This window comes from Ochotona curzoniae, unplaced genomic scaffold, assembly GCF_017591425.1.
Source record: "Ochotona curzoniae isolate NIBS_2020 unplaced genomic scaffold, NIBS_Ocur_1.0 contig_1, whole genome shotgun sequence".
In the NCBI taxonomy this organism is placed as follows: domain Eukaryota; kingdom Metazoa; phylum Chordata; class Mammalia; order Lagomorpha; family Ochotonidae; genus Ochotona; species Ochotona curzoniae.
This window is the reverse complement of record NW_024464918.1, coordinates 23,124,046-23,149,501: the sequence shown is the minus strand read 5'-3', so window position 1 is coordinate 23,149,501 and position 25,456 is coordinate 23,124,046. Positions and strand designations below refer to the sequence as shown.

Below are 25,456 nucleotides of genomic sequence, written 5' to 3'. Positions count from 1 at the left end.
ACCAGCATTCCAAGGGTAGTGTGTGAAGTCTCAAGCAACAGGGTGGTTCATTATACCTCAGTGCCCACCCTGACATTGGTGGTGTTGAAGTTGGAGACCTGTTGGTGTAGTGTGGACATTTTAACAGTGAGCTAGTCCTTGAACATTGCTTCTCATTTTGATTACTTTTATTTTCTTTCATCTCTTTTATCAGTGTTTATAGTTTTCAATATGAGATTGTCTTACCTTGGTTAAGTTTATAACTAAGTATTTTGTTTATTACTATTATATTGTAAATGAGATTGTCAATTTCCCTTTTAGTTGGTTTTGTTATTAGTGTATAGAAATGCTACTGATTTTTCTATGTTGAGTTTGTATCCTACAGCTTAACAACCACTCCTGATAATTGTATGGTTGCATATAATCTGGGTTTCTATTGGGATGGCTCTTGTCTGTTGACTGATTGCTTCTTCTGAGAGCTTAGATGCTATGTTGAAAAGCAGTAATGAAGGCGTGTTCTAGTTTTGTTCCTGTTCAGAGAAAAGATTTGAAATTTTCACCATTGGGTACGATGTTAGCAACAGGTTAGCTTTTATCATGTGGAGGTGCATTCTCTTCATACCTGGCCTGTTGATGGTTGTAGTCATAAAAGGGTGTTGACTTTTTCAGATGCTTTTCTGTATCTGTTGAGATGGATCATATGGTTTTTATTCTTTAGTTTGTTAATAGTGCATATCGTGTGTATTGATATGTCAGTCAGGAAGTGTCTTGCAACTGTTGTTTCCTTGGCTGCTAATTCGTGGTTATGCTTAGACGTGTCCTTTCCCAGATTTATAATTGGTAAGTCCCAAGTTGAGCTCAAGATTACTGCAAAAAGACAAGTACAAATGTTTTCATTTGCTTCTGTTTCGAAGTGCTGTTAGAAGTTCTTAGGGATTGTGCTTAATGGAAAATATCTTCTTATCATTCTTGCCCATCTCCGAACATCCTTGTTTGACAACTTAGGTGAGTCTGGGAGCAAAGTTTTCTGGTAGGTTTGCGGCAACTTAGTGTCACCAGACACTTCTCTTCTGGGTCATTGGAATTGTACCTTGCTTAGTTGCTGATTAATTAATGGCACTTTGTGTGTTGTGGTTCTATTCAATGGCCTTTAACAAAATTGATTTAGAATGTAGTTTAGTGAGAAAGCTATGTGTAATTTTCAGAAAATAGTTTTTTAGTTTTGAAATAACTGCCCCTTTAAAAAATAAAAATCCCTAAACAGTTGAGCCCTTTCTTGATAAACCATGAAAACTGAAGTCTTCTGGTGTTGCATGGACTTCTCTGTCCGTAGGTACGCTCTTCAGACGTGTCGTGGTCTGACACTCGGAGGACCCTCCGAAAGGATCACCGCTGGGAGTCTGGGTCCCTACTGGAAAGGGAGGAGAAAGAGAAGCTTTTTAATGAACACATTGAAGCACTTACCAAAAAGAAGAGGGAGCACTTTAGGCAGCTTCTGGATGAAACATCTGCGGTAAGGATCTCTCATTTTTCTTATTTTAGGTTGAATGAATCTTCCTTCATAATTAAAACAAGACATAAAACATTGATAGGATTTTGGGTGTCATGGACTTGGGATTTATAGGCCTCTTTTTGTTGTTTTATTTTTTTCTTTTGTGATTTTTAAGAGCAATGTTAGGGCATTTTTACTATTTAGAAATTACTTTTTTGTGGGGGCAGTGTTCAAATTTGTATCTGCTTTTGTGTAGTTTACAGTGTCTCATCTGAGTGAGCAGTGGTCCCTCCTGATGTGGATGCGTTAGGGATTCCCTCGTTGGTGCTGGGCCCGTTGGTAGGCAGCTTGTGCACTCGCATTATCTGGGTTTGGTTCCTGTTTTTCTGCCCTTTTTGGTGATGGTTTCATCAGATGTTTGCCCATGTAAATGCAGGATTTGCAGGTGGTTGTCTTAGGCCACCTTGAAAATATGGCCCTAAAATAACTCTTGTGGCAAGCCAACACAAAGAGGTTGCGCTAAAGCTGCTTCCCTGCCCCTTTCTAGTCCAGTTACGCTTGGGCATTGCCAGAGATTGCAGGTCGGTGTGTAATGTTCTGTACTGTGACGGGCTGCAGTTTGACCCTCTCAGCAACAGTGAGCTGTGTTTATATTTTTCCATTCATTTGTCTTTTTAAAGATTACCTTAACATCTACTTGGAAAGAAGTAAAGAAAATCATTAAGGAAGATCCTCGGTGCATAAAGTTTTCCTCTAGCGACAGGGTAAGAGATTGTTGGCTGAGATTTATTGTTAGATCATAAATATTAATTTGTTAAGTTTGCATTTCATAAAATAAAGCTGGTGGTTTTAAGTGAATTGCTGTTAAGAAATGACTCTGTATTGTAATTTCATTTTTGCTCCTTGGACAGTTTATTAGCAAGGAAGAACAATACAAAGTTTACAACAATCTTTCAGGTTAAACCTGTTTTGGAATCAGAGATTTAAGTACATTTCGAGTCACATTCCTTGAGAAAGGCATAGTTAGCTATTGGTGTCGAGGTGCTGAAACACCTAGTAAGCCATTGCCTAGGACCCTGTAACAGGGGTCCCCGAGTCGAGGGATTGCTCAGGTGCAGTAAGTCTGCAGAGCTGAGCCCTGTTCTTGTGCGTTCTAGCTTCTGTGAAAGAAGCACATTGACCTGAGGTCTGAAGCCCGTGGGCGATGGCAACAATGACACTCAGGCATGCCGAGTCCCTTGCTCGTTATTAAGTGTGGCACCTGAAGAAAGGAGTAGCTCTAATATTAGAATCGCTCTCAGTCTGTGGCAGGTTGACTTTTTGATATGTGAACCACAAAATCTGTGTGGCTAGGACAGAGTGGTAGACCAATGGCTGGATGCCCAACTTCAGTTTCTACATTTTTTGACCATTTCAGATTACAGCAGGTTTTTTTCTAGCCTAAAGAATGTAGTGTTTATTTACCAGAAGGCTAAATGCTTGCTGTGTGAAGTCCTGAGTATTAGCTTGTAATTTTTGACAGTGAGTTTCTTTGTGCTTGAAGATAGTCTATAGGAAATTAACATTTTAATTTTAATTAAATAAGTTTCCTTATTTTAAAGAGCATGTTCTTGTGTTAATGAAGTTTGCAGATAAATCCCATAAATGCTTAGCACTTATAGCTAGCCCACGAGGCTTAGTTATCACTAATATTTTCTTATTTTTGCTTTTTGCCTTAAAAAAATGGGTCACAGATAATGCATTTAATGGGTTTTCTATGAGGAAAAGTATCTGTTTTTTTCTGAATTCTGTTATATGACTTAGACATTGCTAGTTCACTAAATAATTGATTCTTTTTCCAGATTAGTATATATTTTTCCCTAATTGTCCCCTTCCCTTGTTTTTTTATTTGTTTGTTTTTCAGAAAAAACAAAGAGAATTTGAAGAATACATCAGGGACAAATATATCACCGCCAAAGCGGACTTCAGGACGCTTTTGAAAGAGACCAAGTTTATAACGTACAGGTGTGTGCGATGAGATGTTTCATGCCAGCAGCCACTGTCTTTACTGGTCCTTACTCCGATAGCCAAAGCAGACTTTGCACTCACACACGTTGACATTATTCATTTTTAGGACTAAGAAGATTTCAATCTTTACCCAAAGCTGAATAAAGCCCGTGTCTCCCCAGTTTTTTTGAAGAAAGGGCCCAGATGTCAGTTCTTATTTTGCGTTAACTTTCTCATTCAGTTTTTAAAACATACTTTTGTTTTTGCTTCACTGCTTTTTTTTTTTTATGAGCATCTCCAGCCGTGTTTAGAACTGTGTTTCATAAGGAGACTTTAACCCCTCGTTAGCAGTTTTCCTTGCCTCCTGTGAAGACTGCACTTCAGGGTGGTTACATCGGCTTGAAATCATTCATGTAAAAGCTCAGCCAAATCATTTTTCTTGGAGGAAAGCAGTTTGCTGGAAACATTAAATGAAAAGTTTAAATTATAAAATCAAAGCCTTAAAATAATTTCTCCAGAGCATACCAGAATTTCCCTTTAGTAATGACTTTTTTCCAGGAAAACAGTTTTATAATGCTTGCTAGTCAGTGTATGCAGGAAACCATTTTTGTTTCATGCTCCATCCTTTCTTGCTTTTAGAGAAAGATTAATGACATCTTCGTGAAGGGTGTGTGCACGGGAGGACAGGTAGTGCTGAGGGTGTGGTTTTTAAATAGCTTGTCATTTGGATTTTTTGGTCAGGATCCTTAATGTTTTGCATCAGCTTGGGCTTTTAAAATTAGATGTGAAGTAAGACTTCTTTCTACATTTTTATAGTTAATTTAGTGAAAGATGTGAAAGTGAAAGCTTGTGAAAGATGCTGGGATTGGCAGCCCCGCAGACTGAAGTCCTCTGTTCATCCACAGAACAGGTACAGCACGGGCAAGACTTACCCACCCACCCTCAGCCCTGATCTGGAGGGACCGCCAGTAGGGGTGGGAGGGTTCTGCAGCTTCTGAGGCCCTTTCACTCCTTGGAGTCTGCTGAGGCAATATACACAGGTGACCACTGCAGTGAAATTTTTCTTTAAAAAAAAAAAAAGCAACACAATTAGGAACTAGATTGGACATTTCCAGCTCATTGCTAAAAAAAACCTGTGAACAGCAGTCAGTAATTCTTGGACGTCTTTTTCTTATTTCAGATCCAAAAAGCTAATCCAAGAATCTGATCAACACCTGAAAGATGTAGAAAAAATTTTGCAGAATGACAAGCGGTATCTAGTACTGGACTGTGTGCCGGAAGAGAGGCGTAAGCTCATTGTGGCCTATGTTGATGACCTAGATCGCCGGGGCCCTCCCCCACCTCCCACAGCATCAGAGCCCACGAGACGCTCCACAAAATAATTTCGAATACTCTTCCACAGGGGTATCTTTGAATTCAGAACGCTTGCATGAGCCAGTTTTCAGGTTTTACATATATGCATTAGTCAACCTATTGCAAAACCATCTGACGAACAGAAGGAGAAGCATTCGTGAGCAGTTTCTGAATAGAACACTTTGGAAATATTTATGCTTTTCTTTGTGTGGCATGACAGACATACATACTCAAATATAGGCTGTCTCTAGTAAATTTACAATCTTGAAGCTAAAAATCATCGTTTTATGAGGTGTGGAAGTCGGTGACCCGATGACGTTCTTCCTAGCAGTGTTAGCACTTGCAAGACAAAAGCGTTTGCGGTTGGAGCTTGCAAGGTGCAGATACCACAGACTCCAAGAAAACCCAAGTTGAGGTTTGTTTTGTTTTGATTTTGTTTTTTAAAGCGGGTAAAAGAAAACACTGAAAATTGAGTTCTTATCTTCCAGAGGCTAAGATTATTATAATGGACATACTTTTACCTTTGTCTCTAAAGAACAATTTAGTTTTATTTGTTCACTTAATGTGCTTTTGATTATTCCCTCTGAATTATAGGCCAAGTCTTGTTGTTTAGCCTAAGAGAAGATTTATTTAGTCATTTCTTCTCAGGAATGGAACCACGGTCATAACTAACATGTTGGCCAGAATAGAACCTCTGGTTAAACATTTTACTCATCATTAAATGATCTTTATCAATATTCTGGATTAGACAACAAATTGCCTTTGTGGACGTTCCCTGTAAAATATACTCCTGTTTGGATGTTCAACTTCTGTTTCTAAAGTTTAATTTTAAAATGTTTGAATGTTCAGTTTATGTATTTGAACTATAATAAAAAAGACCCCTTTTTATATATGTATATTGTATATATAATTATTGCATAATTTATAAAAACTTCTTTTTTGAAAAAGATTTATTTTACTTTTCTATTAGAAAGTCAGATATAAAGAGAGGAGAAGAGACAGAGAGGAGGATCTTTCTTGTGCTGATTCATTTCCCAAGCAGTCACAACAGTTGGAGCTGAGCCAATATGAAGCCAGGAGCCAGGAGCTTTTCCTGGGTCTCCCACGCAGGTGCAGGGTCCTAAGGCTTTGAACTGTCCTCGACTGCTTTTCCAGGCCGCAAGCAAGAACTGGATGGGACGCGGGGCTGCCGGGATTAGAACCAGCGCCCATATGGGATCTTGGCACATACAAGGCGAGGACTTTAGCCTTTTTAGGCTTCCATGCCAGGCCAAGACTTATTTTTTATAACTTTTTAATCAACAAATATAATTTGGTAGAAAGAACATTGACAGCTCTAATGTGACGGAGTTGATAATGGGTTAAATATGCAGTATTAGTGGTATAAAAGAGAAGTTTGTGCTTAAGCTCCTTAATACCTGTTGCTTCGTAGAAAGGAGATGCTGGGGTTTTCTGCTTTTCTTGTTTTTGTGCCTTTTTTTTTTTTTTTGCATTCTTTGAATGTGTCGCACACATCACACCATGAACCTGAACTTGGATTTTCAACGGCTTCTCAGCTTTACCTCCTGCAGGTTGCAATGACATGCTTCTTCCTTCATGGAGTGCCAGCTTGAGGTGCCACTGAAAATGTTAGAGCAAGTAGTGCATGTCGGTTGGGTAGCTTCATCTTCCCTGTGAACTCATACCTGCTGTGACTTGTGGGTTATTCCCTAGAAAAGAGAAGGCAGGCAGCTCCCTGTTTGCATGGAGCCTACACAGTCACAGATGCAAACGTCCCTGTCCGTCCTCCTTAGCTTCAATATATGAATGTCATAAAAGGTGCGCTGCTGAGGATCCTGACTTTGTTGAGCATATTAGAAAATGGATACTTTTTTTCATACGTTGTGAAGTCCATTTTTAAAAAATTTATCAAGTGATTTTGATATTTTATAAAGCTTGAAATAGAAGTGCTTGCTAAAGGAGAGCAGTTTTAGGATTTGTTGGAAAGGTTGAGAGGCAGAGAGTTCTTAGTCTCTTTCCTCTCTGGGACCAGGATGAAGCCAGGAACCTGTACGTTTTAGTTTAGGTTGGTTGGATCTTTTCCTGCATGTCGGGGCCCCAAATTGTTAGGCCAGCATTCATTCACTGCTTTCCCAGGCACATTAGCGAGGCGCTGGTTGAGAAGCAGAGCAGCCCGGGCTTGAATCAGTGCTCTGATAAGGGGGTTGGTGTCACAAGCAGCAGTTTAACCTACTGTACCTCAGTGCTGGCTTCATGAGAGGAAAATGACTTTTTTTCCCCCAAACATTTAGTGGGTGCTGGAAGGCAGAGTGCACATCTTTTATCTGCTGGTTTACTCCCCAAGTGGTTATAGCAAGGAGGTCTGGTCCAGGCTGAAGCCAGGAGCCGAGAACTCCGTTTTGGTCTCCTATGTGGGTAGCTGGGGCCAAAGTACTTGGATGGTGTTTTATTGTCTTCTCAGAAAGTGGCGTGAGCCGGACTCAGGCCGGCCGTGCGTGTGGGGTGATGATGTCACAGATGGCAGCTTAATGCAGGGAGAACACTGACTGCAGAAAGCAGCTGTTACAGAGGTCGCTCCTGCAGAGGCGAAATGTCTAGAATGCCCTGTTTTGCCGTTCTGAATTTCCACATGGTATATTTTACCTTCACACTACCTTCTCCTTGTGAGAGAAGGGAAGAAAATGACTTGGTGATAGCTGATGCTTCTGTGTTAAAGCAGTTGTGCTTGATCACTTAAAGTGCAGGTAAAACTTTCCTGTGCAAATTTTTTAAAAAAGATTTATTTAATCTTTTTAAATTCTCCATTGAAAGACATTTATTTTATTTTATTTTATTTTATTTTTATTGGAAAGTCATACATACAGAGAGGAGGACAGAGGAAGATCTTCCATCTGCTGATTCACTCCCCAAGTAGCCACAAAAGCTGGAGCTGAGCCAATCCAAAGCCAGGAGCCCGGAGCTTCTTCCAGGTCTCCCACGCAGGTGCAGGGTCCCAAGGCCTTGGGCCATCCTCAAATGCTTTCCCAGGCCACAAGCAGGGAGCTGGATGGGAAGTGGGGCCGCAGGGATTAGAACTGACACCCATATGGGATCTGGCATGTGCAAAACGAGGACTTTAACTGCTAGGCTACCAAGCCAGGCCCACTTGTGCACATTTTTTAAGGGACTAAGGAATTTGTGTATCAGACTCTTTAATAAGGAGTTCATTGTCATTACATTTCATTCCAACATCTGTATTTTCAACAAACCCGTTGAAGACCAGTTTATCCTGAGCCAATGGGTCAAGGCCAGAGCTCACCCATGAAACCCATTCTTCCAAGTGATAGATAATTCTATACAAAGGTGTATTTCAGACTCCCCCAAATCGTTTGAAATAAATCAGGCTTTGTTGCTTTTTATTATTTACAAGTCAAACACTAGAAGCTTTGGTCCTTACATTCACTATATATAATGAAAATAAATGCAAATAGTTCACTACAGACCGTTTTAATGGCAATCCCATGTAAAACTACCATCACAAAACAGTATTTTGGATTCTTTGACAAAATTACATTTTACTTGAATGCATGAGTTGCAGAGAAGATTTCTAATGAAGTGACGAAGAAAGTAGCCCTACCTCCTGTGTGACTATAAAAACAAATCAGAAAACCCTGAACAGACTGAACATTTAGAAACATTTAGATGGTTATTTCAACAACATCCCTTTGTGTCAGACTCTGCATTCCCCTCCCTGAGAGGGAAAACTGCCTTAGCATTCCAGAATAATCAGGGGCATGGATGAACGTCATGTCCAAAGTGAGAAGACTGTCCTGATCCTGTTGTGTTGGGGATTTTTTACCTTGCTGTAAAGTGAAGTCTGTTGTTCGATGTAACAAATCTGAGAATACAGCTTAATTTTTTTATATGCAATTTTCAGCCACATTTTCATTTTCTGTTAAATTTTCCTTTCCACTCTAATCTTTTTCTTATGTAGCTCTGATTATTTTTATCACAGAAACCCTGCAGTATTTTAAAGGACAAGCAAAGTTCAAATCTACTAGAATAGCTGAATTCGACAACTGAACATGGGGGAGCGAGCACTTCCATCCCCTCTTTATTTTTGAGACTTGCCTTTAATCATGAATTAACACCTGTATCATTAATTGTAGATCATAGTTTATCTTGATTGGAATGGGATATTGGAAGGAACAAATTTCTGTTTGCAAGAGAAAAATCAGTTTGCTGTACTCTGGAAGATAAGGACAGATGTTTCCCCACCTTTGCATCAGAGCATAGATTATGCCAGGCTGTTAGAATCCTCAGAAACTGCCAACTCGTCCAGTTTGCCTTAAAAAGATCAGCAGCCTTTAATATAAGATAAAATGTTAGAATTTTAGTTTTTTTGGTTTTGGCCAAAAATAATGATGGTTTATAAGTAACCGACAGCTGGAATGGAGTGGTAGTCTTTATTTTGTAACTTCTGGTCACCAAAATTATATGGGTTTTCTGCAGCTGTACTCATTAACAAGTTAAGAATCTCAGGTTTGGAGCCTTATTTCTGTGCAGTAGTTTTTAGTAGGTGAAGCTATGGGTAACAAGGTGAGAGTTGGGGCAAGTAATCTTCGACCAGCCAGTATAATACAGTTCTGGTCCTAGGTAAGATGCAATAAAACAAAAATGATTGTAAACTAACAGCAAAATAGCTGAGCCATGTACACAAATGAGTTGTTTGGACAGATTACAATTTCTGAGATGTAATTTGTTACTCCTACCAGATTGGGATATTTTAAAATGCAGAATGTGGGACATTGTTTCATGTCTAACTCACGGGATATAGTGAGCCCCGCTGAGAAGCAGCAGCCTGTGTACATACAACGGCCACAATTTGCGTTTTGCTTTGAAGCGTCTATTTCCCACGGTCCTCTGTCTCTTGATCTTCGTGTTCCCAGGGGACAGGATCATTGTCCTGCACAGAAGGGACACTGTCCCTCTCGTGCCAGAACTGCTCCACGTCGGGGAGGATGACTGCCTCTGCCTTCTCCGTTTGCTCTTTGCCGAGGGAGGGAGAGCCAGGCTTCTCTTGCCCTGGTGTGGATGTTGGAGCCTTGTCAGGGAGGACCTCTGAGTCCCCAGCTCCGATTTCCTGAGACTCCGAGATCGCTGGAGGTTTTCTGGTTAGGGTCCATTTCCATAAGCCCTTTAAGCCTTCCTTGAGCTCCTCTGACATCACTAGAAAAATGAGTGGGTTTGCCGAAGAGATGGAGAACATGAGGACTTGAGACAGGGCTATGAAGCCTTGTGGTGGGCTGGGGCCACCAGTCTTCACATGCCAGACCCAGAGCCACGCTATCAGTTCAGGGAGCCCCAGGAGCGCGGAGGTGAGAGCGGTGCTCAGCAGCATCACCGTGAGTTGCCTCGAGCGCATCTGGTTTCTAAGCTGCTGAGTCTTAATCCCTCTTCTTTTACATTGACCATAAGCTCTCCAGAAATAAAAACTGGCAAAGAGTAATGGCACAAAAAATACCAGGAGAGGGTAGAGCTTACCAAACATGGACATGAACTCTTCAGCTACAGCTGGTACTTCCAGGAGACACATTTCCACACCTGCATGACGCCTGGTGGTGCTGAAGAACCATTCTGGCAGGGGCAGCAGCCCTGCCAAGGCCCAGATGGGCACCAGCACCAACCAGACTGGGCGTTTGTGGTCCCCTGCTTGCTTGGCTGGGTCACTTGCATACACGAAGCACACCTTGGCCACGGCAACGATCGTCAGGCTCTTGGCTGCCATGCACGCGTGGATGAACCAGTCAGAGGACTTGCAGACAAACCAGCCTAGGTCCCATACACCTTTGGAGTATGCTGTAGCCCGAACAGGTGCAGAGAACAGCAGGAGGGAGAGATCAGCCAGGCTGAGGTTCAGAATCAGGGAGTGGATCATGGACGGCTTGCCCCTCCAAGCACTGTGAAGCAGCATGCCTATTACGCAGAGGTTCCCCACGAAGCCCACCAGGCAGACAGCCACCAAGAGAGCAGGGATGATGGTCCTCCAGTCCTTGGAGTCCGAAGGCAGGTACCCTCCCGCAAAGTGGAGGTGAGCGAGAGACACGTTCATGGCGCTGGAGTTGGAGTCTGCGAAGGCAGCTGCAAGCATCACCTTTTTGAAGCAGCCTCTCCTTTGAGAAGTCAGCTCTTTGCTTAGGCTGGGCTTTCTGCCTTGGCTCCTTTGCATGGGAATAAATATTCTGCTGAGTGTCGAATGACACTTCTGGACCCTCCCCTTTAACCATATGAAAGAAGGTTGACTGCTGAGCCCTTCTCCGCTGTGGGTGGACAATACTATGATGGCTGCTGAGTGACAGCGGGAGTGCAAGGCTCTGCTCATTAGCAAGTCTAATAGCAGGTGGGCGGTCTGGTGGAGTAGGATAAACATACCTGTAAGTGACAAATGAGAAGAGCATACATGTATCTAGGTGGACTGTGTTCTCAGCAAGGGAATCCTGGAAACCAAACAAGGCAATTATTCCCAACCAGCTGTTTGTAAAGCCATCAACACACTAGTCTGGACCTGGTCCTTTCCCCTCTCCCCATGTGGCAGGATCGCCCGAGTGGCTGGACCCAGTTAGGTCTGGATGGGGTCCAGGAATGTGTGTTTTTAACAAGGTCCCTTAGGATGCTGATACTGTGATCGGAGGGTCTGTTTGAGAACCACTGTTAGGACCTCCTCAGCAGGGCTGTTCCTTCCTACCCATTCACAGGGGTCAGTGGTCTCTCAGATCACCCTCAGCCCCTGTTCAACCAACAGCTGGCTGAATAAAGAAAAGTGGAAACGAGACATTTTAAAAATCTAACTGCAGATGACAGCTGATCTCGTGGGGCTTTTAGGGGTAATTTTCAAGCTCTAAATTGGAACTACCTGTAAGACTTAATTAAAAAATTTTTAATATTATTTATATATTTGAGGAGGATGCACTCCCATATGGACCTCTGTGCAGCAAATGGAATATGAAGCACATAGCCACTTTTTCTTCATTTTACAATTCATTTCCATTTAAAGAAGACCTAGCAAAACCCAAAAAGAAAAAAAAAATACCACATGAACTTGTCAAGTGGTTTTGCTCTGATGGTAGCATGCATGTTCACCTTAAAAACACAAGGCTTGCGGATGTCTGTCAGGTTCCCCTGTTTCTCAGGGAGTTTACCTGGTGTTAGAACCCCCTTCCTGTTAAAGAGAGGAGCAAAGGCATGGAGCAGGAGACACGAGAAACCGGAAGTCATTCAGGACCAGCACTGGAAACCACCTTCTCCCCAAATGCCGGGGAGTGAAACACCCACATGGGGACCTGAAGGGGCAGTAAGAACACACAGCAATGCTGTAACATGAAGGAGCCCTAAGCCAGGCCAAGGAAGCCACCCTGAGGGAGCATCTGTTGGGAGGCTCCATTTGAAATGCCCAGGGAAGGTGTGTACAAACACAGGAGGCTGAACAGCGCCTCCCTGGGGCTGGGGTGGGAAAGCACAGCCTGCAGGTAGGTACAGGAGCTCCTTTTTCAGGCTGGGCTCTGCATGTGGATGCATAACTTGGTAAATTTTCTAAAAACTTTAAAGCATCCACACTAAGTGTGGGAATTTACCACTTGCAAAGGGTGCAGACACAGAGCCCTTACGGAAATGGGTCCTGGAGGTGGAGGGCAGGCAGGCCAGAGGAGAATGCCCTGCTCCAAGCAGCCCCAGTCCCCTCCTGCAGAGAAGAGGGCTTCAGGGAAAGGTGGAGACTCTGGCCTCCAACGTCCAAGGTGTACAGCTTGCTAGAAAGAGCCTGGCCCGGCATCAGGGAGGCAAGGAGACAAAGTATGCTGGGGGCCAGTGTCCGCTGGTGCTGGCGTCAGCTCTCAGCACTTGCCAACACTGAGCCACAGTGTTCAGCCACCCGCAGTCACCTCAGTGCTGCAGCGACACCGCTGCCCCACGTCTGATGTTGCCGTGGCCCCCTGGAAATAGGGAAGCAGTCATGGAAAAAAAAAAAAAACTGGAGAAATCTGAACCATTCGCTGTTTTGAAAAATCCTGTTTTCTGTTTAGAGTGTCAGAAGCGAGCTGAGCCATCCAAAGGGTCCAGATGAAGGAAATGGGGAGTGGGAGGGCGTGGGTGGGGAGAGGGAAGCGTTGAATGGTTTCCGATAAAAGCAGAGCTTTGTGTGGCCTCCTGCCAGGACCTGGCTGGCATCGTGGACCCTCTTCGCTGTGTTCTGCAAGAGATCCCGGCTTCTGGGCGAATGTTGCAGGAGCCCTCAAATGGCTGAGGGTTATGCTTCCTGTCCCCTGGGGCTTACAGACCATGACAGGGACATAGAAAAATGCCCTAACTTGCCCCTGGGTCTCAAGACCACACAGCCCGTTGGGACAGAGCCTGGTGGATCTGTCTTCACCGGTGAGGGATGGTTCCAGAGCTGTTGTAAGCAATGTGCCACTCTGCCACTGCCGCTCCTCCCTGCCGTCCCACCCCGGGCCGAAATGTTGGGGGTACTGTAGGCGACACGATAAAATGAGTATAGTTCAGTTCGACAAGCATTTTATTGAGCCTGTTTGGGTACTGAGGGAAAAAAGCTCATGCACTTTTCTTTGCCTGACACTTATATTGAACCCCTTTCTCCTCCGTGCCAGGCATGCTGCTAGGCCCCGGGTACCCCCCAGAGGTAGAAAGGTGCCAGATGTGAAGGAACCACAATCGGCCGGAGACAAGAACCGAGCAAAGTTCAGTGACCGTTTACCGTGCAGGCCGCGAGGAGGCGCCCTTGATCCAAACCTGGACCAGGGGATTTGGGGAGGTCTGCCAGGCAGAGGTTTTCCGGGAGAGATGGGATCTGAGTGAGACCTCGGCCAGGCACCTGCGGGCTCAGCGCTGCCAGAGCCTTCGGGATGCTAGCGTCCTTGCTGAGTCTTCAGGAAGGAACACACCCCAGCCAGCTGCTGCTTATCAGGGCCTTTAGCACAGTTGCCTTCCCGCCCCAAAGCGCGGAGCTCCCCACAGCCGGTGCTACAGCACGGCGGCGCAGGTGAAGTGGGTCGGGCTGGATGTCGGACCAGCTGCAGCCTGTGACGGGACCCGGAGCATGCTCGGCTCCTTCCGCACGTGGGCTCTGCACGCTCAGCCCTCGGGCTGGCAGCGCTTGGCCTCCGCTTCCCTGCGGGCCCCTCTGTGGGGAGCAGGCCGTGTGCTCAGCGTCTCTGCGGCGCTTTGCTGAGGCTCTCTTGCTCCAGTCCCTTGGTTTGCTGTCTCCTGGGCTCCAGTTACCTGCTTCTGCTGGAATGTTTTCCGTGTGGGGTCCTCCTGAACGCCAGGCCCGGTATTTCGTGTCCACTTGTCGCGGAGCGTGGCCGCCGACTGCAGGTGCAAGCTGCGTGCGAATCCATCTCCGTGGTAAGTGCACAGCGATGCGGTCTGAGTGGTTGCTACCAACCTCTCTCCCCCCCAAACTTTCGGTGTAGCCAGTAAGTCCTGGAGAAGGGTAATGATTCTGTTGGTGACAAGTCTGTGGTATAATCACTAAGCTATTTGCTTGCGTTTCCGGACTCCCTGACCAGGTTTATATGTCATATCCCAAGGACCTGGAGCTGAGGGAGTCAGACCGTGGGGGTTAGGAGACCCTGTAGGTCAAGGACGAGCTTCTCAGGGCACATGCGTGCGGACTGTCTGGGTCAAGCCTTCGTTTTCCAGATGGGGAGCAGGTACTGCCAGGCCTTGTCCTGGGTCGGCAAAGCGCTGGAACCTCGGGGGTCGCAGCCACCAGGAGATGCGTTTTCTGTTTCCGGGAGTGTCTAGGCTCTTGGCCTTTGTCAGGAAGTGCTTCTTTGGACTTTGTGGAAGATAACATTTGGTGGTAGGTGTGAGGTTCTTCGGGAAGCGAGGCGTGTGAAGAGTTGGCTGCGTTGTGCTGGCTTAGGGTGGATTTACCTTTTGTGGAAAGGGAGGTTGATAATCTAGCGCACTTTCCTTGACCTTCCTGCAACCCCCATCCCCAAGAATTGTTTTGTTTTGTTTCTGTTACAAAGCAAAGTGCAGTTGTGACTGAGTTTTGCTACAATGTAGTGAGGGGCCTAGCCAGCCCAGGAGACCTCAGCGCTGACCTGGGAATTGGCTTTCCCTGTGAAGATGGCTTGGCGGCTGTTGTGTAGGGCATATGGTCCTGAAGGAGAACCAAGCCTTGTGGGTGCTAGAACAGCTCTGCAGGCCAGGAGGGCTGGATCCTGGTTCACACACAAGTGGTCCCACCCCTGTCCACAGAGTGCTTTCGTAGTGTCACTGTGGACCCTTAGGAAACTGTTGTTTGCTAAGCGTCAGGCTTTGAAGGAAAACCTCGTGTTAAAACAAAAACTGACCTCTTCTGTGTAATGAATTCCTATACATTTTTTTTTTTTTAAGCAGCTTGTTTGGGCTCTAACACACCATTTCTGGAATATTCTTTTCACATCTTACTCACCATCTGCTCTTGATGAGCCAGCATCAGCTGGCACTGTTTTCATGCTTACCGAATACAGCAGGTGGCGCTGCGTCTTCACACCTGTTTCCAATACCTGGAGACCTGGGGAAGCAATGTGATGCTCAAGGAGAAACAGTGTGGTGAATTCCTGACTTCTCAGATTTTGTTCTTATGGTCTGTAGTTTCTGCTTTTCCACATTTATGCCTAGGAGGGAAAAGAAGGTTGTTTAATATCCCGAACGTGCTACAAACCATTCAGTGGTGCTTTGAGGAAGGTCTGTGGAGAGGCTGTGGAAGTTCATTGCAAACGGCTCAACCTGGAAACCACATGCTTGCCAGTGAGCCCTTCTGTTGAGCGCAGTGAAACAAAAGCTGTTGGGAGTGTCTGTGGTGCAGTGGGTTTAAGTGCTGCTTGCAATGCGTTATCCCAGCAGGAAGTGTGGATCTCGGAATTACTGGCTCCTTGGTTCAGCCGGACCCAGACCTGGCTGTGGCAGCCTTTCGGGGAGTGAAGAAACAGAGGAGAGATGGCCACTCTCCTCCACCTCTCCCTGCCCTCTCCCCTCCCTGCTCCCCTGCCCTCTCCCCTCCCCCCTGCCCTCTCCCCTCCCCCCTGCCCTCTCCCCCTCCCCCCTGCCCTCTCCCCTCCCTGTTCCCCTGCCCTCTCCCCTCCCCCCTGCCCTCTCCCCTCCCCCCTGCCCTCTCCCCCTCCCCCCTGCCCTCTCCCCTCCCTGCTCCCCTGTCCTCTGTCCCAACTCTCCTGTCCCTATTTCTTTGTGGTTCTTTCAGTTCAATTAACTAAAACAAAAAGCCAAAAATGATTACTCCTCCTCGATTGTTACAAACCTGTGTTGAAACTATAAGAAACTCTTCGGGTAACTTCCTTCTGAAGCTTTTATACCTTCTGCCCTGTTTGTGTCCTTTTCCTCTGATTCAGGAGTTCATCTGCCTTGTTTGAGTCTCATGAAATCCCACTACCATCATTACCTCCAGTAAAGTTGCCTAAGTGGGTGGCGTAGGAGGTTGTGCTGTCTGGATCTCATGGCCTGTGGATCCTTGCACAGCTGGCTGGAGCCTGGCTTCCTGCTTCTGCTTCCAGCACTCCTGGTCAAGCCAGCCTCTCAAGGGCTCAGCAGCAGCTCTGGAGACACGCTGGACATGCTTGGTTAGTTTCCCATTGCAGTTGTAACCAGTTGTTACAGATGTACTGGCTTAAATAGCTCAAGTTATCTCACTATTCTGGAGTTGGGTAGGCCTACACTTCAGCTATCAGCAGGGCTGTGCTTGTTCAGGAGGCTCTGAATCTGACCCCTTGCCTTCCCCAGCTTCTAGAGGCCAGCCCTTTTCCTTGGCCATGTCTCCCCCCTCCAGTCTGAAAGCCAGGGGTGTGGCATCCTCCAGCCTCCATTTGATTGCTGCATCATGCCATCACCTTCTCTCTGGCCTTCCAGCCTCATATAAAGCACCTTAAAAGTTGGGCCCACTTGGAGAACCTCCACTTACTGTGGAATGCCTTTTGCAGGGAAAGGCAACATGCCCACACTTTCCTGGGAACAGGCAGACATCTTTGCAGGGTGGGGAGACTTATTATCTCATGTATCTTTTTCTTTTTTAATGTATCGTCTTTTTAAAAAAAAGATTTATTTTTATTGGAAAGGTGGATACACAGAGAGGAGGAGAGACAGAGAGGAAGATTCTTCCATCTGTTGATTCACTCCCCAAGGGGCCGCAATGGTTGATGCTGAACTGATCCTAAGCCAGGAGCCAGGAGCCTCTTCCGGGTCTCCCGCATGGGTGCAGGGTCCCAAGGCTTTGGGCCGTCCTCAACTGCTTTCCCAGGCCACAAGCAGGGAGCTGGATGGGAAGCGGGGTTGCCGGGGTTAGAACTGGTACCCATATGGGATCCCAGCATGTGCAAGGCGAGGACTTTAGCTGCCAGGCTACCATGCCAGGCCAAAATAATAAATTTAATGTTCAGATAGAATTCTAGTATGATTATACTCGTCCTTGCTCCTGCCCTTCCAGAATTTTGCAGCCAAGAACATGGTGTCTCACCATGTTAGTGTTGCTCAAACATACATTTTATGAAATGGTAAGCTCAGTGGTCTCTAAATCATGGTTACTTGACGTTCTGTTGGGTATGATTGCCCTGTCAGGCACTGTCACCCCTACCTACATGTGGCTACTGAGTACCTAAGCTATGGTTATTACAGCTGATGAGGGATCACATGTGGAACTTGGTTTTTATTCTGGAAGTTGACTAGCCACATGTTGCTAGTGGCGACCACGCTGGACAGCACTGCCTCTCCTAAGCTTAGTGTGTGAGTCCTGGCCAAGCCCATGTGGCTGTTCTGTTGGGCATGGTGCTGTACTTGGCAATTGATGAGTGTTAAATACCACTTCAGAACAGGTGCCGTGAGACAGCAGGCGAGCTGCCACTTGGGATGCCCGTGTCCTCTCTGTGTCCTGGGACCAGGGGCTGCTTGTGTTTCTCGTCTGCCTTCCTGTTCATGAGCACACCCTGGGAGGCAGGGATAGCCCAAGCCCCGGGGTCCCTGCCACCCTCCTGGGGAACAACCGGGGTTGTTGGCTCCAAGTTTCAGCCTGGCCCTGTCCTAGATGTAGGCATTTGATGGGTGCGCTAATACTCAAATCTCTCTCTTCTCTCTTTTTTTCTTGGTTGTCAAATTAAAAAAAAAAGTGTAGAATGATGGTTTTTAAAAAAGTCTCTTTATGGTGAGACATAAAAATGAGACAGGATTCCTGGCATCATGTGAGGAACCAATGGGAACGTGGAGTCCATGGAGTGCGAGTCGTCAGCAGAACTCTGCGGAGTGCTGGCTGCTGAGACTGCTCCCCAAAGACAGGTGCACACGGGAAAGAATCCTTCAGTAACTAAGATTCGACAAAATTAGAGGGGCCAAGGTCCTGTCTCATTTGTTAACATTTGGTTATTGGAAAGAATTGCAGTGGATGGAGGGAGGGAGGAGAAAGAGCGTGAGTTAATGACTGGGAATCTTCAAACAGCTGCGATGCCAGAGCCCAGCCAGGCCAAAGCCTAGAACTTCTTTAAGGTCTCTCACATCTAGGTGGCCAAACACTTGGGCCATCCTCCACTGCTTTCCCAGGTACATTAGCAGGGGCCTGGATCTGAAGTGGAGCAGCCAGGATTCAAACTGGTACCCATACGGAATACTGCAATTATAGGCAGTTGCTTTACCCATTGTGTCAAATGCCAGCTCCCCTTCACTCCCACCGCATCTTTTTTTTAATTTTTATTGGAAAGGCGGATATACAGAGAGGAGAGACAGAGAGGAAGATCTTCCGTCCAATGATTCACTCCCCAAGTGAGCGCAACGGCCGATGCTATGCCGATCTGAAGCCAGGAGCCTCATCCGGGTCTCCCACGCGGGTGCAGGTTCCCAAAGCTTTGGACCGTCCTCCACTGCTTTCCCGGGCCACAGGCAGGGAGCTGGAAGGGAAGCGGGGCTGCCGGGATTAGAACCGGCGCCCATATGGGATCCCGGGCGTGCAAGGTGAGGACCTTAACCACTTGCGCCACCGCGCCAGGCCCTCACCGCATCTTTAAAGCCATTTTGGGGTGACCAGCTGTGCCACGATGGAGCGATTGGCTGTAGCTTCCCATAGGACTGTACCACTGGCAATGTGGGACAGCAAGTACTAACTGCTTATCATGGGCAGTTGACACTTTAGCTGGGGAAAAAAAATATTTTTTTCAGACAAAATTGTAGGCAAAGCCCAACAAGTAAAAAGGAGGGAATTGTCCTGTTACTTTGTTTAAAAAAAATGACTAAAACTTTTATTACCATTTTACCTTTCTTAGCAAGCCCACTGTTTCTCAAGATTAAATTGCCAAGATTATAATGAAATAGTAAAATATGAAGGGAAGGACAACTGACTTGTACTTCCGGGCTCTTCTAGTTTAGTACCTAGCTTTCACTCAATCTGACTTTTTACATTTTTAAACATTACTTGTGCTTACTTGAAAGAGAAGGTGAGGAAGTTCTCCCATTTGTGGATTTGTTCCCCCACTGCCTGCAGCAGTGGGGATGGGGCACGCTGATGCCAGAGGCCCCAAACTCAACAGGGGTCACCCACTTGGGTGGGAGGGACCCAACCGCTTGCGCCATCACACGCTGCCTTCCATGGTGTGTGTTGGCAGGAGGCTGGAATAGGGAGTGTAGCTGGGACCCGTCCCAGCCCTTTGATATCAAGTGTGGGTTTTCCAAATAGCATCTTAGCTGCTACACCGAACACTTCCTTGCAATGTTCAATTTTTATATTTTATCAATGACATAACATACCACCACCATCTTCACTGAAGGTTGTCATAGCATTGAAACCCAGAGCTTCATCTTAAGTGTGGTTAAAAAAAAGTGGAGACTAGCCTTCATATAGTATTCTTTTTTTTTTTTTTAAAGTCATGCCACAGTAATAATGGAACATGCTTCCATGAAGGGGACAGTGGAAAGTGTGGTCCATAGAGGCTGTTTTTATAAATACCATCTAAAGTTTGGAAATGGACAGGTGTGAAGGCCAGGTAGGAAAGCGTGTCCTTGGGATCCCTTGGCCTAAGCCACGTTTTCCTGTCACCGTGGGCGATGTTCTGTTCCTGGCTGTCTTCCCTTTCACAGTTGTTTCACTGACATCTCTGGTTTGCTTGTGGAGCTCTGCCTTGCCTTACGGGGAGCGTGTGGGTCAGGCTGAGTGTTTGCACCAACTCTAAGAGCTATTATTCAGTGAGAACACTGGATTTTCAAGCTTCCCCTGCCCCCACCCCCTGTTTTTGAACATTTGTTTTATTGATTTGAAAGGAAAGAGAGCATTCACTCTACAAACGATACGATTGCTGGGTTAGGCCAAGGAGAGGAGCTGCGTTTGGGTCGAGCAGCCGGATAATCCTCTGCCCTTTCCCCAGGTGCGTTAGCAGGGGACTGGATGTGAAATGGAGCACCTGGGCTTGACCCGGTGCTCATATAGGATGCAGGCACTGAAGGGGGAAGCTTAACTTGCTATGCCACAACACAATGTGCTAGCCCCCCAGTGTGCATTTTAATATTTGAATTGGTTTCTGAATGATGTAGCAGAATTATCTAAAAGAAACCCGGTTAGAAACAGTCCAGAACTGCACTGTCGGATGCAGGGCAACTTGTGAAGGCTTCGAGAAAGCAGCTGCTCCGGGAACTTTGGAGCTCGTAGAAGTTTCTGGAAGTCTGGTGTCTCTTGGCATGTAGCTGCGTCAACCCAAGCTCTGCTCGGCTCCTTCCCTGGTGTTCTCCTGTGAGGGTCTGTCTGTATATTTCCTCTATTTGAGGACACTGGTGACCTCCCCTTAGGATCTACCTTGCAACCTCAGGTAAGTCACCACCTGTGGAAGTGCTGGGATTGGAAACCTCGGCCCAGCACTGCTTAGGGGCACGGTGCAGCCCAGGGCACGCTGCTGCTGCCAACTTCTAGGAAGCAGAGAAGGGACTTTAGTCATCAGCCAAGTTGAGATTGTAAATTTCCCTGGGATTTTTAGATTTTCCCTTGCCTTCACTGTGTTGATAACAGGAAGTATGAGTTTCACTTACAGTTTATAATCTGTGGTGGAAAAGAGGCCAAATTGCACCAGGCAAGGTAGCTTTCATTGCTCCATAAGCCACAAACGTCAGACAGAAGCAGTGGCTCCCACATACTGGCTGCAGTTGCAAGGAATTGAAACGCAGTCGTGGCTAAAGCCAGCAGCTCACTGGACCCTAGCCCCATGCCGGTGCTTGCTCAGGGCACACAGCGTCGCATCCAGCTGTTTGTTTCTCCAGCTCTCATTTCCCTTTCGGCACATTGTCTTTCTGCTGCAGAATTCCGCAGCTCAGCTTAGGGGATGACTGCTTAGTGTGCATTGTGGATTGGCCTGCAGCGCCCCCTTGTGGTGACTCGAGATGCTCCTTGTTGAGCAGGTGGCGCACACTGGAGGCAGGTGACCCCCAGGGGCAGAGGTCCCGTGAAGGCTGGGGGTCTTACTGCATGAGGCATGCATGGGACCACTGAGCTATTTCTGTAGGGGATGGATAAGCATATTTGAGAATTCATAGAAAAAAGAAAGTGAATGCGTGGATAAAAAAAATGGCCCAAGTTGCCTGTGAGAGGGCCCTGCACTATCATCTAGATTGAGTCAAGGTCGGCCAGCATGAGTGTGGCTTGGGGGCTGTTAGAAGTGCGGAATCCAGGGCTTGGCACGATAGCCTAGTGGTTAAAGTTCTCACCTTGCATGCGCTGGGATCCCATATCGGCACCAATGCGTGTCCCGGCTGCTCTACTTCCCATCCAGCTCCCTGCTGTGGCTGGGAGAACAGTCAAGGACGGCCCAAAGCTGTACCCTTCCAGGATTAGAACTGATACCCATATGGGATCCCAAGCATGAAACATGAGGACTTTAGCAGCTAGGCTACCACACCAGGCCCACTGCTTGACTTTCAAGTCATTTTGTCTAACTGGAGAGAAGACAGTGATGGTTAAAAAAAAAAAAAAAGAGCAGAAACTTCTGCAATTGAATTGTTGCTCACCATAGAGTTGTCAAAATGCATTGTTAGAGAAGACTGGACAGTCTCGCACTTCGGAATGCCTGGTGAGGCTGTGGCTTCTTCTGGCAGCGCTGAGTTTTGCAATAACTCAATGTCAGAATCCTTTTATTTGGCCCAGTGTGATGGCTCAGTGGCTAAATCCTCACCTTGCAAGTGCCAGGATCCCAGATGGGCACTGCTTCATGTCCTGGCTGCTCCACTTCCCTTCCAGCTCTCTGCTCGTGGCCCTGGAAGGCAGTAGAGGCTTGCCCAAGGCCTTGGGACCCTGCATCTGTTTGGGGGGTTCTGGAAGAATCTCTTGACTTCAGATCTGCTCAGCTCTGGCCATTGCGACCATTTGGAGAGTGAACCAATGGATGGAACATCTTTCTCTCTATTTCTGCTTCTCTGAATAAAGCTGACCTGCCTTTTCCATAATCCCCCTGTTCTGAATTGGTCCTTTGAATGTGCATGGTAAGCATGATGCTGAGACCGGAAGCTTAATGTCGTCACCTTCTGTGATGGTTAAACTGCGGCGTAGTTTATAGAAGCTTCAGGACCAAACTAGTACAGTGAAATCACATTTAGAAATATAATGGGAAACTATTTAATACAATGAATATTTTTTGGAAATGGAAGTATTACTTTAGTAGTTTTTTGACTTTTTTATTACAAGTAAATCTGGTATATTCAGAAAATTTGTTTCATGTTTAGTAGTCCTGTTCACGTTTTTTAAAAAAAGATTTATTTGTTTTTATTGGGAAGTAAGGTATACAGAGAAGAAGAGAGACAGAGGAAGATCTTCTGCCTGATGATTCACTCCCCAAGTGACCGAAATGGCTGGGGCTTTGCCGATCCGAAGCCAGGAGCCAGGAGCCTCTCCCTGTACCTCCCATGCGGGTACAGGGTCCCAAGGCTTTGGGCCAAGCTCTCCTGCTTTCCCAGGCCACAAGTAGGAACCTGGATGAGAAGTGGTGCTGCTGGGGTTAGAACCAGTGCCCAAATGGGATCCTGGAGTGTTCAAAGCGAGGACTTCAGCCACTGCGCCAGGCCCCCTGTTCACTTTTTAAGTGGCGATCAGCCAAAAGTCATATTCAGTTTGCATTTCTTGATTGCCTGTCATTTCCGGCAATCAATCCCTTTATGAATATCGATAAAGGGACTCTTTCTGGCAGTTGCTTGCCAATGATAATGAACAGACCTGAATAGATTATGTGTTGCAGTTGTGCGGATGTGGCCAGCAGAGGGCGCGCGTGGCGAGGACCTTAGTGATGCATCCCTGCCTGTGCAGTGTGGCTCCCCATCCTTAGACCCTATAAAGAGCGGGTGCTGGGAGAACGACAGACATTCCCGAGAGCTGGGAGGAGCAGTGGACACCTGGTTCCAGCTCAGAGCTGTCAGCTGTGAGCAAAACCTCAGTGTTCCTTCAAAAGAACAAAATAGCCCAGATAGCGCTGAGATGTTCTGACGTAAAATTATTGCTGGATTTCTTGAAGCGCAATGTTCAGGAAGCAGAAAGGGAAAAAGGCATGACCCTGGGCTGAACTTGACCTGTCGCCTGCCAACTTCCACGGTAACCGAGGAATTCTGTGAATGCCCCAGACTTGCTTGTCCCTTGCTATAATAAAAGGAAATGTTCTGAGAAGCCCTTGGAAAGGAAGGACATGTGGATAACAAAGGTAGTTTCTTTGATATTTTGGGAAAATGTCATGTAGTCTTCACTGCCATGAAAATGTCAAGGGCATCGTTTTTATTTATTTTTTATTTTTTTTGTTATTATTTTTTTATTGAAAAGGCGGATATACAGAGAGGAGAGACAGAGAGGAAGATCTTCCGTCCAATGATTCACTCCCCAAGTGAGCGCAATGGTCGATGCTATGTCGATCCGAAGCCAGGAGCCTCTTCTGGGTCTCCCACGCGGGTGCAGGTTCCCAAAGTCTCCCACGCGGGTGCAGGTTCCCAAAGCTTTGGGCCGTCCTCGACTGCTTTCCCAGGCCACAGGCAGGGAGCTGGAAGGGAAGCGGGGCTGCCGGGATTAGAACCGGCGCCCATATGGGATCCTGGGTGTGCAAGGTGAGGACCTTAACCACTTGCGCCACCGCGCTGGGCCCAGTTCTCTCTGCTTCTTAAAGGAGCCACAGCAAGCAAAGCCGCTGCACGCTTTCCTGATGTGTTCGTGATGGGAGGGACAGATTCCACTCTGTTCCGCTCCCAGGTCGCCCTTTTGCTTTCTTTTCTTTTCTTTTCTTTTTTTTTTTTTTTGCCATAAAATGCATTTTCTTAGCCAGTCCTGCTTGGCAAGAGATCACATATGTGCTATGCAGATGTATTTAAAAAATGGGTAATTCATTTGTTAAATGAATATGGCAATTATTAATTTCAATTTATCCAGCTTATTGGGAACAGCTGTTCATTAAAATTTATTTAAGCGCTAATGTTAGAGCCAAACTCATTACCTCAAACACGCAGTGCGGTGGTATCCCGCACGGAGAGGCTCTCCAGCCGCCCTTTCTGCCAGATGATGAAAATAGCCGGCGCTCCCGGGTGCTATGCTGCAGGTGACCAGCAGGGGGCACTCCTCGCCTGGAGTTCGGGCTGGATGTGGCGGTCAGCCGGGATGCAAAACCTACAAGGTGCCCAAGTCCAGGTGGAAAATTGTTCCCAGGCGCCAAGAAAAGGTGCAAGAATTCAAAGCCTCATGGGTCTGCGACTTTGCACTGTTGGTCAGCGTCTAGACAGGAGCGTCTCTCTTGGATAAGGAAGACTAGGTCAAGTTTAGTGGTAAACACATTCGGGTTCCAGAGGACAGAGAATTGGTGGGGATTGTGACACAGGGACAGCTCGCTGCTGGGCGTGAGGCGTGGGAGGCCGCAACGGGGCCGGGCAGTGAGTGGGTGAGAGCCCTTGGCTGCTTCTGAGTGGTGTCCATTGCCACTTGGGACTGGGGGTCCCAAGCAGTTGGACCTTCTCATGTTACATAGGACTTTTCTCAATTTTGGATGTTAGGTCACATTTCATTTAAAAAATTTTTTTTATGTACCTATTTTTATTTTTTTTATTTTTCTGCTTTTACTAGTTGCAGAGATTAGAAACCAGGAGCATTTCTTCCGGTCGTCCCATGGTAGAGCGCTGGCTCTCCCCGGGAAGACTTGAGCCTTTCCTGCCCAGGTCTGTGGGAAGGCATGAGCCACCCCCCTCATCCCCGGGACCCAGAGATTGAGTCATTTACTTCAATTAAGACCTGATTTTCCTGAAATGGGATTTCAGCGGAACTCTTTCTCCTTAAAAGCTTGAATGCAGTAGGTAGACTATTAGGACACCCTGAACTAGCTAGAAACCATCTTTTTCTTATTCCTGAGAGCCTGCTTGAGAAAGAACCGAACTACTGGAAACTATAGGAAAGCATAGCCTATGCTGTCTTCCCCGCCCTCAGTTTTTTTGTTTTCCACATTCCTTCTCTCTCTTTTTCTGTATCTGGGGTGAGAAGGGAGATAAAGGGAGAAGCCCCACCCAGCCTACCATCCATCCCAGGGTCCCCGACGTGAGACGTGCTCCCAGGGTCCTGCTCAAGTGGTTTTGATAGTTCAACAGTTCTGAATTGCTGCCGATCTCACCATTCCAAGCACG

General features: G+C 46.6%; 2 protein-coding genes across 6 annotated transcripts in view; one reads left to right on the top strand and one right to left on the bottom strand.

Moving 5' to 3' along the window:
- The window catches only part of TCERG1 (transcription elongation regulator 1), a 48,558-nt gene extending 42,862 nt beyond the window's left edge, over positions 1-5,696 (top strand). For 4 of the 5 annotated variants that reach the window (XM_040998552.1, XM_040998463.1, XM_040998374.1 and 1 more), the window contains 4 exons: positions 1,313-1,492; positions 2,152-2,235; positions 3,375-3,475; positions 4,638-5,696. In XM_040998552.1, coding sequence (XP_040854486.1) covers positions 1,313-1,492; positions 2,152-2,235; positions 3,375-3,475; positions 4,638-4,839 — 567 coding nt within the window. In that variant the 3' untranslated portion in view covers positions 4,840-5,696. Of the gene's footprint in view, positions 1-1,312; positions 1,493-2,151; positions 2,236-3,374; positions 3,476-4,273; positions 4,368-4,637 lie in introns of all 5 variants that reach the window. The other variant, XR_005885727.1, reaches the window with a different exon arrangement.
- A 3,999-nt stretch (positions 5,697-9,695) lies between these two features.
- Positions 9,696-10,940, bottom strand: GPR151 (G protein-coupled receptor 151). Its single transcript, XM_040976040.1, has one exon. The coding sequence runs from the start codon at positions 10,938-10,940 to the stop codon at positions 9,696-9,698; it is 1,245 nt and encodes a 414-aa protein (XP_040831974.1).
- Positions 10,941-25,456: the final 14,516 nt, after the last annotated feature.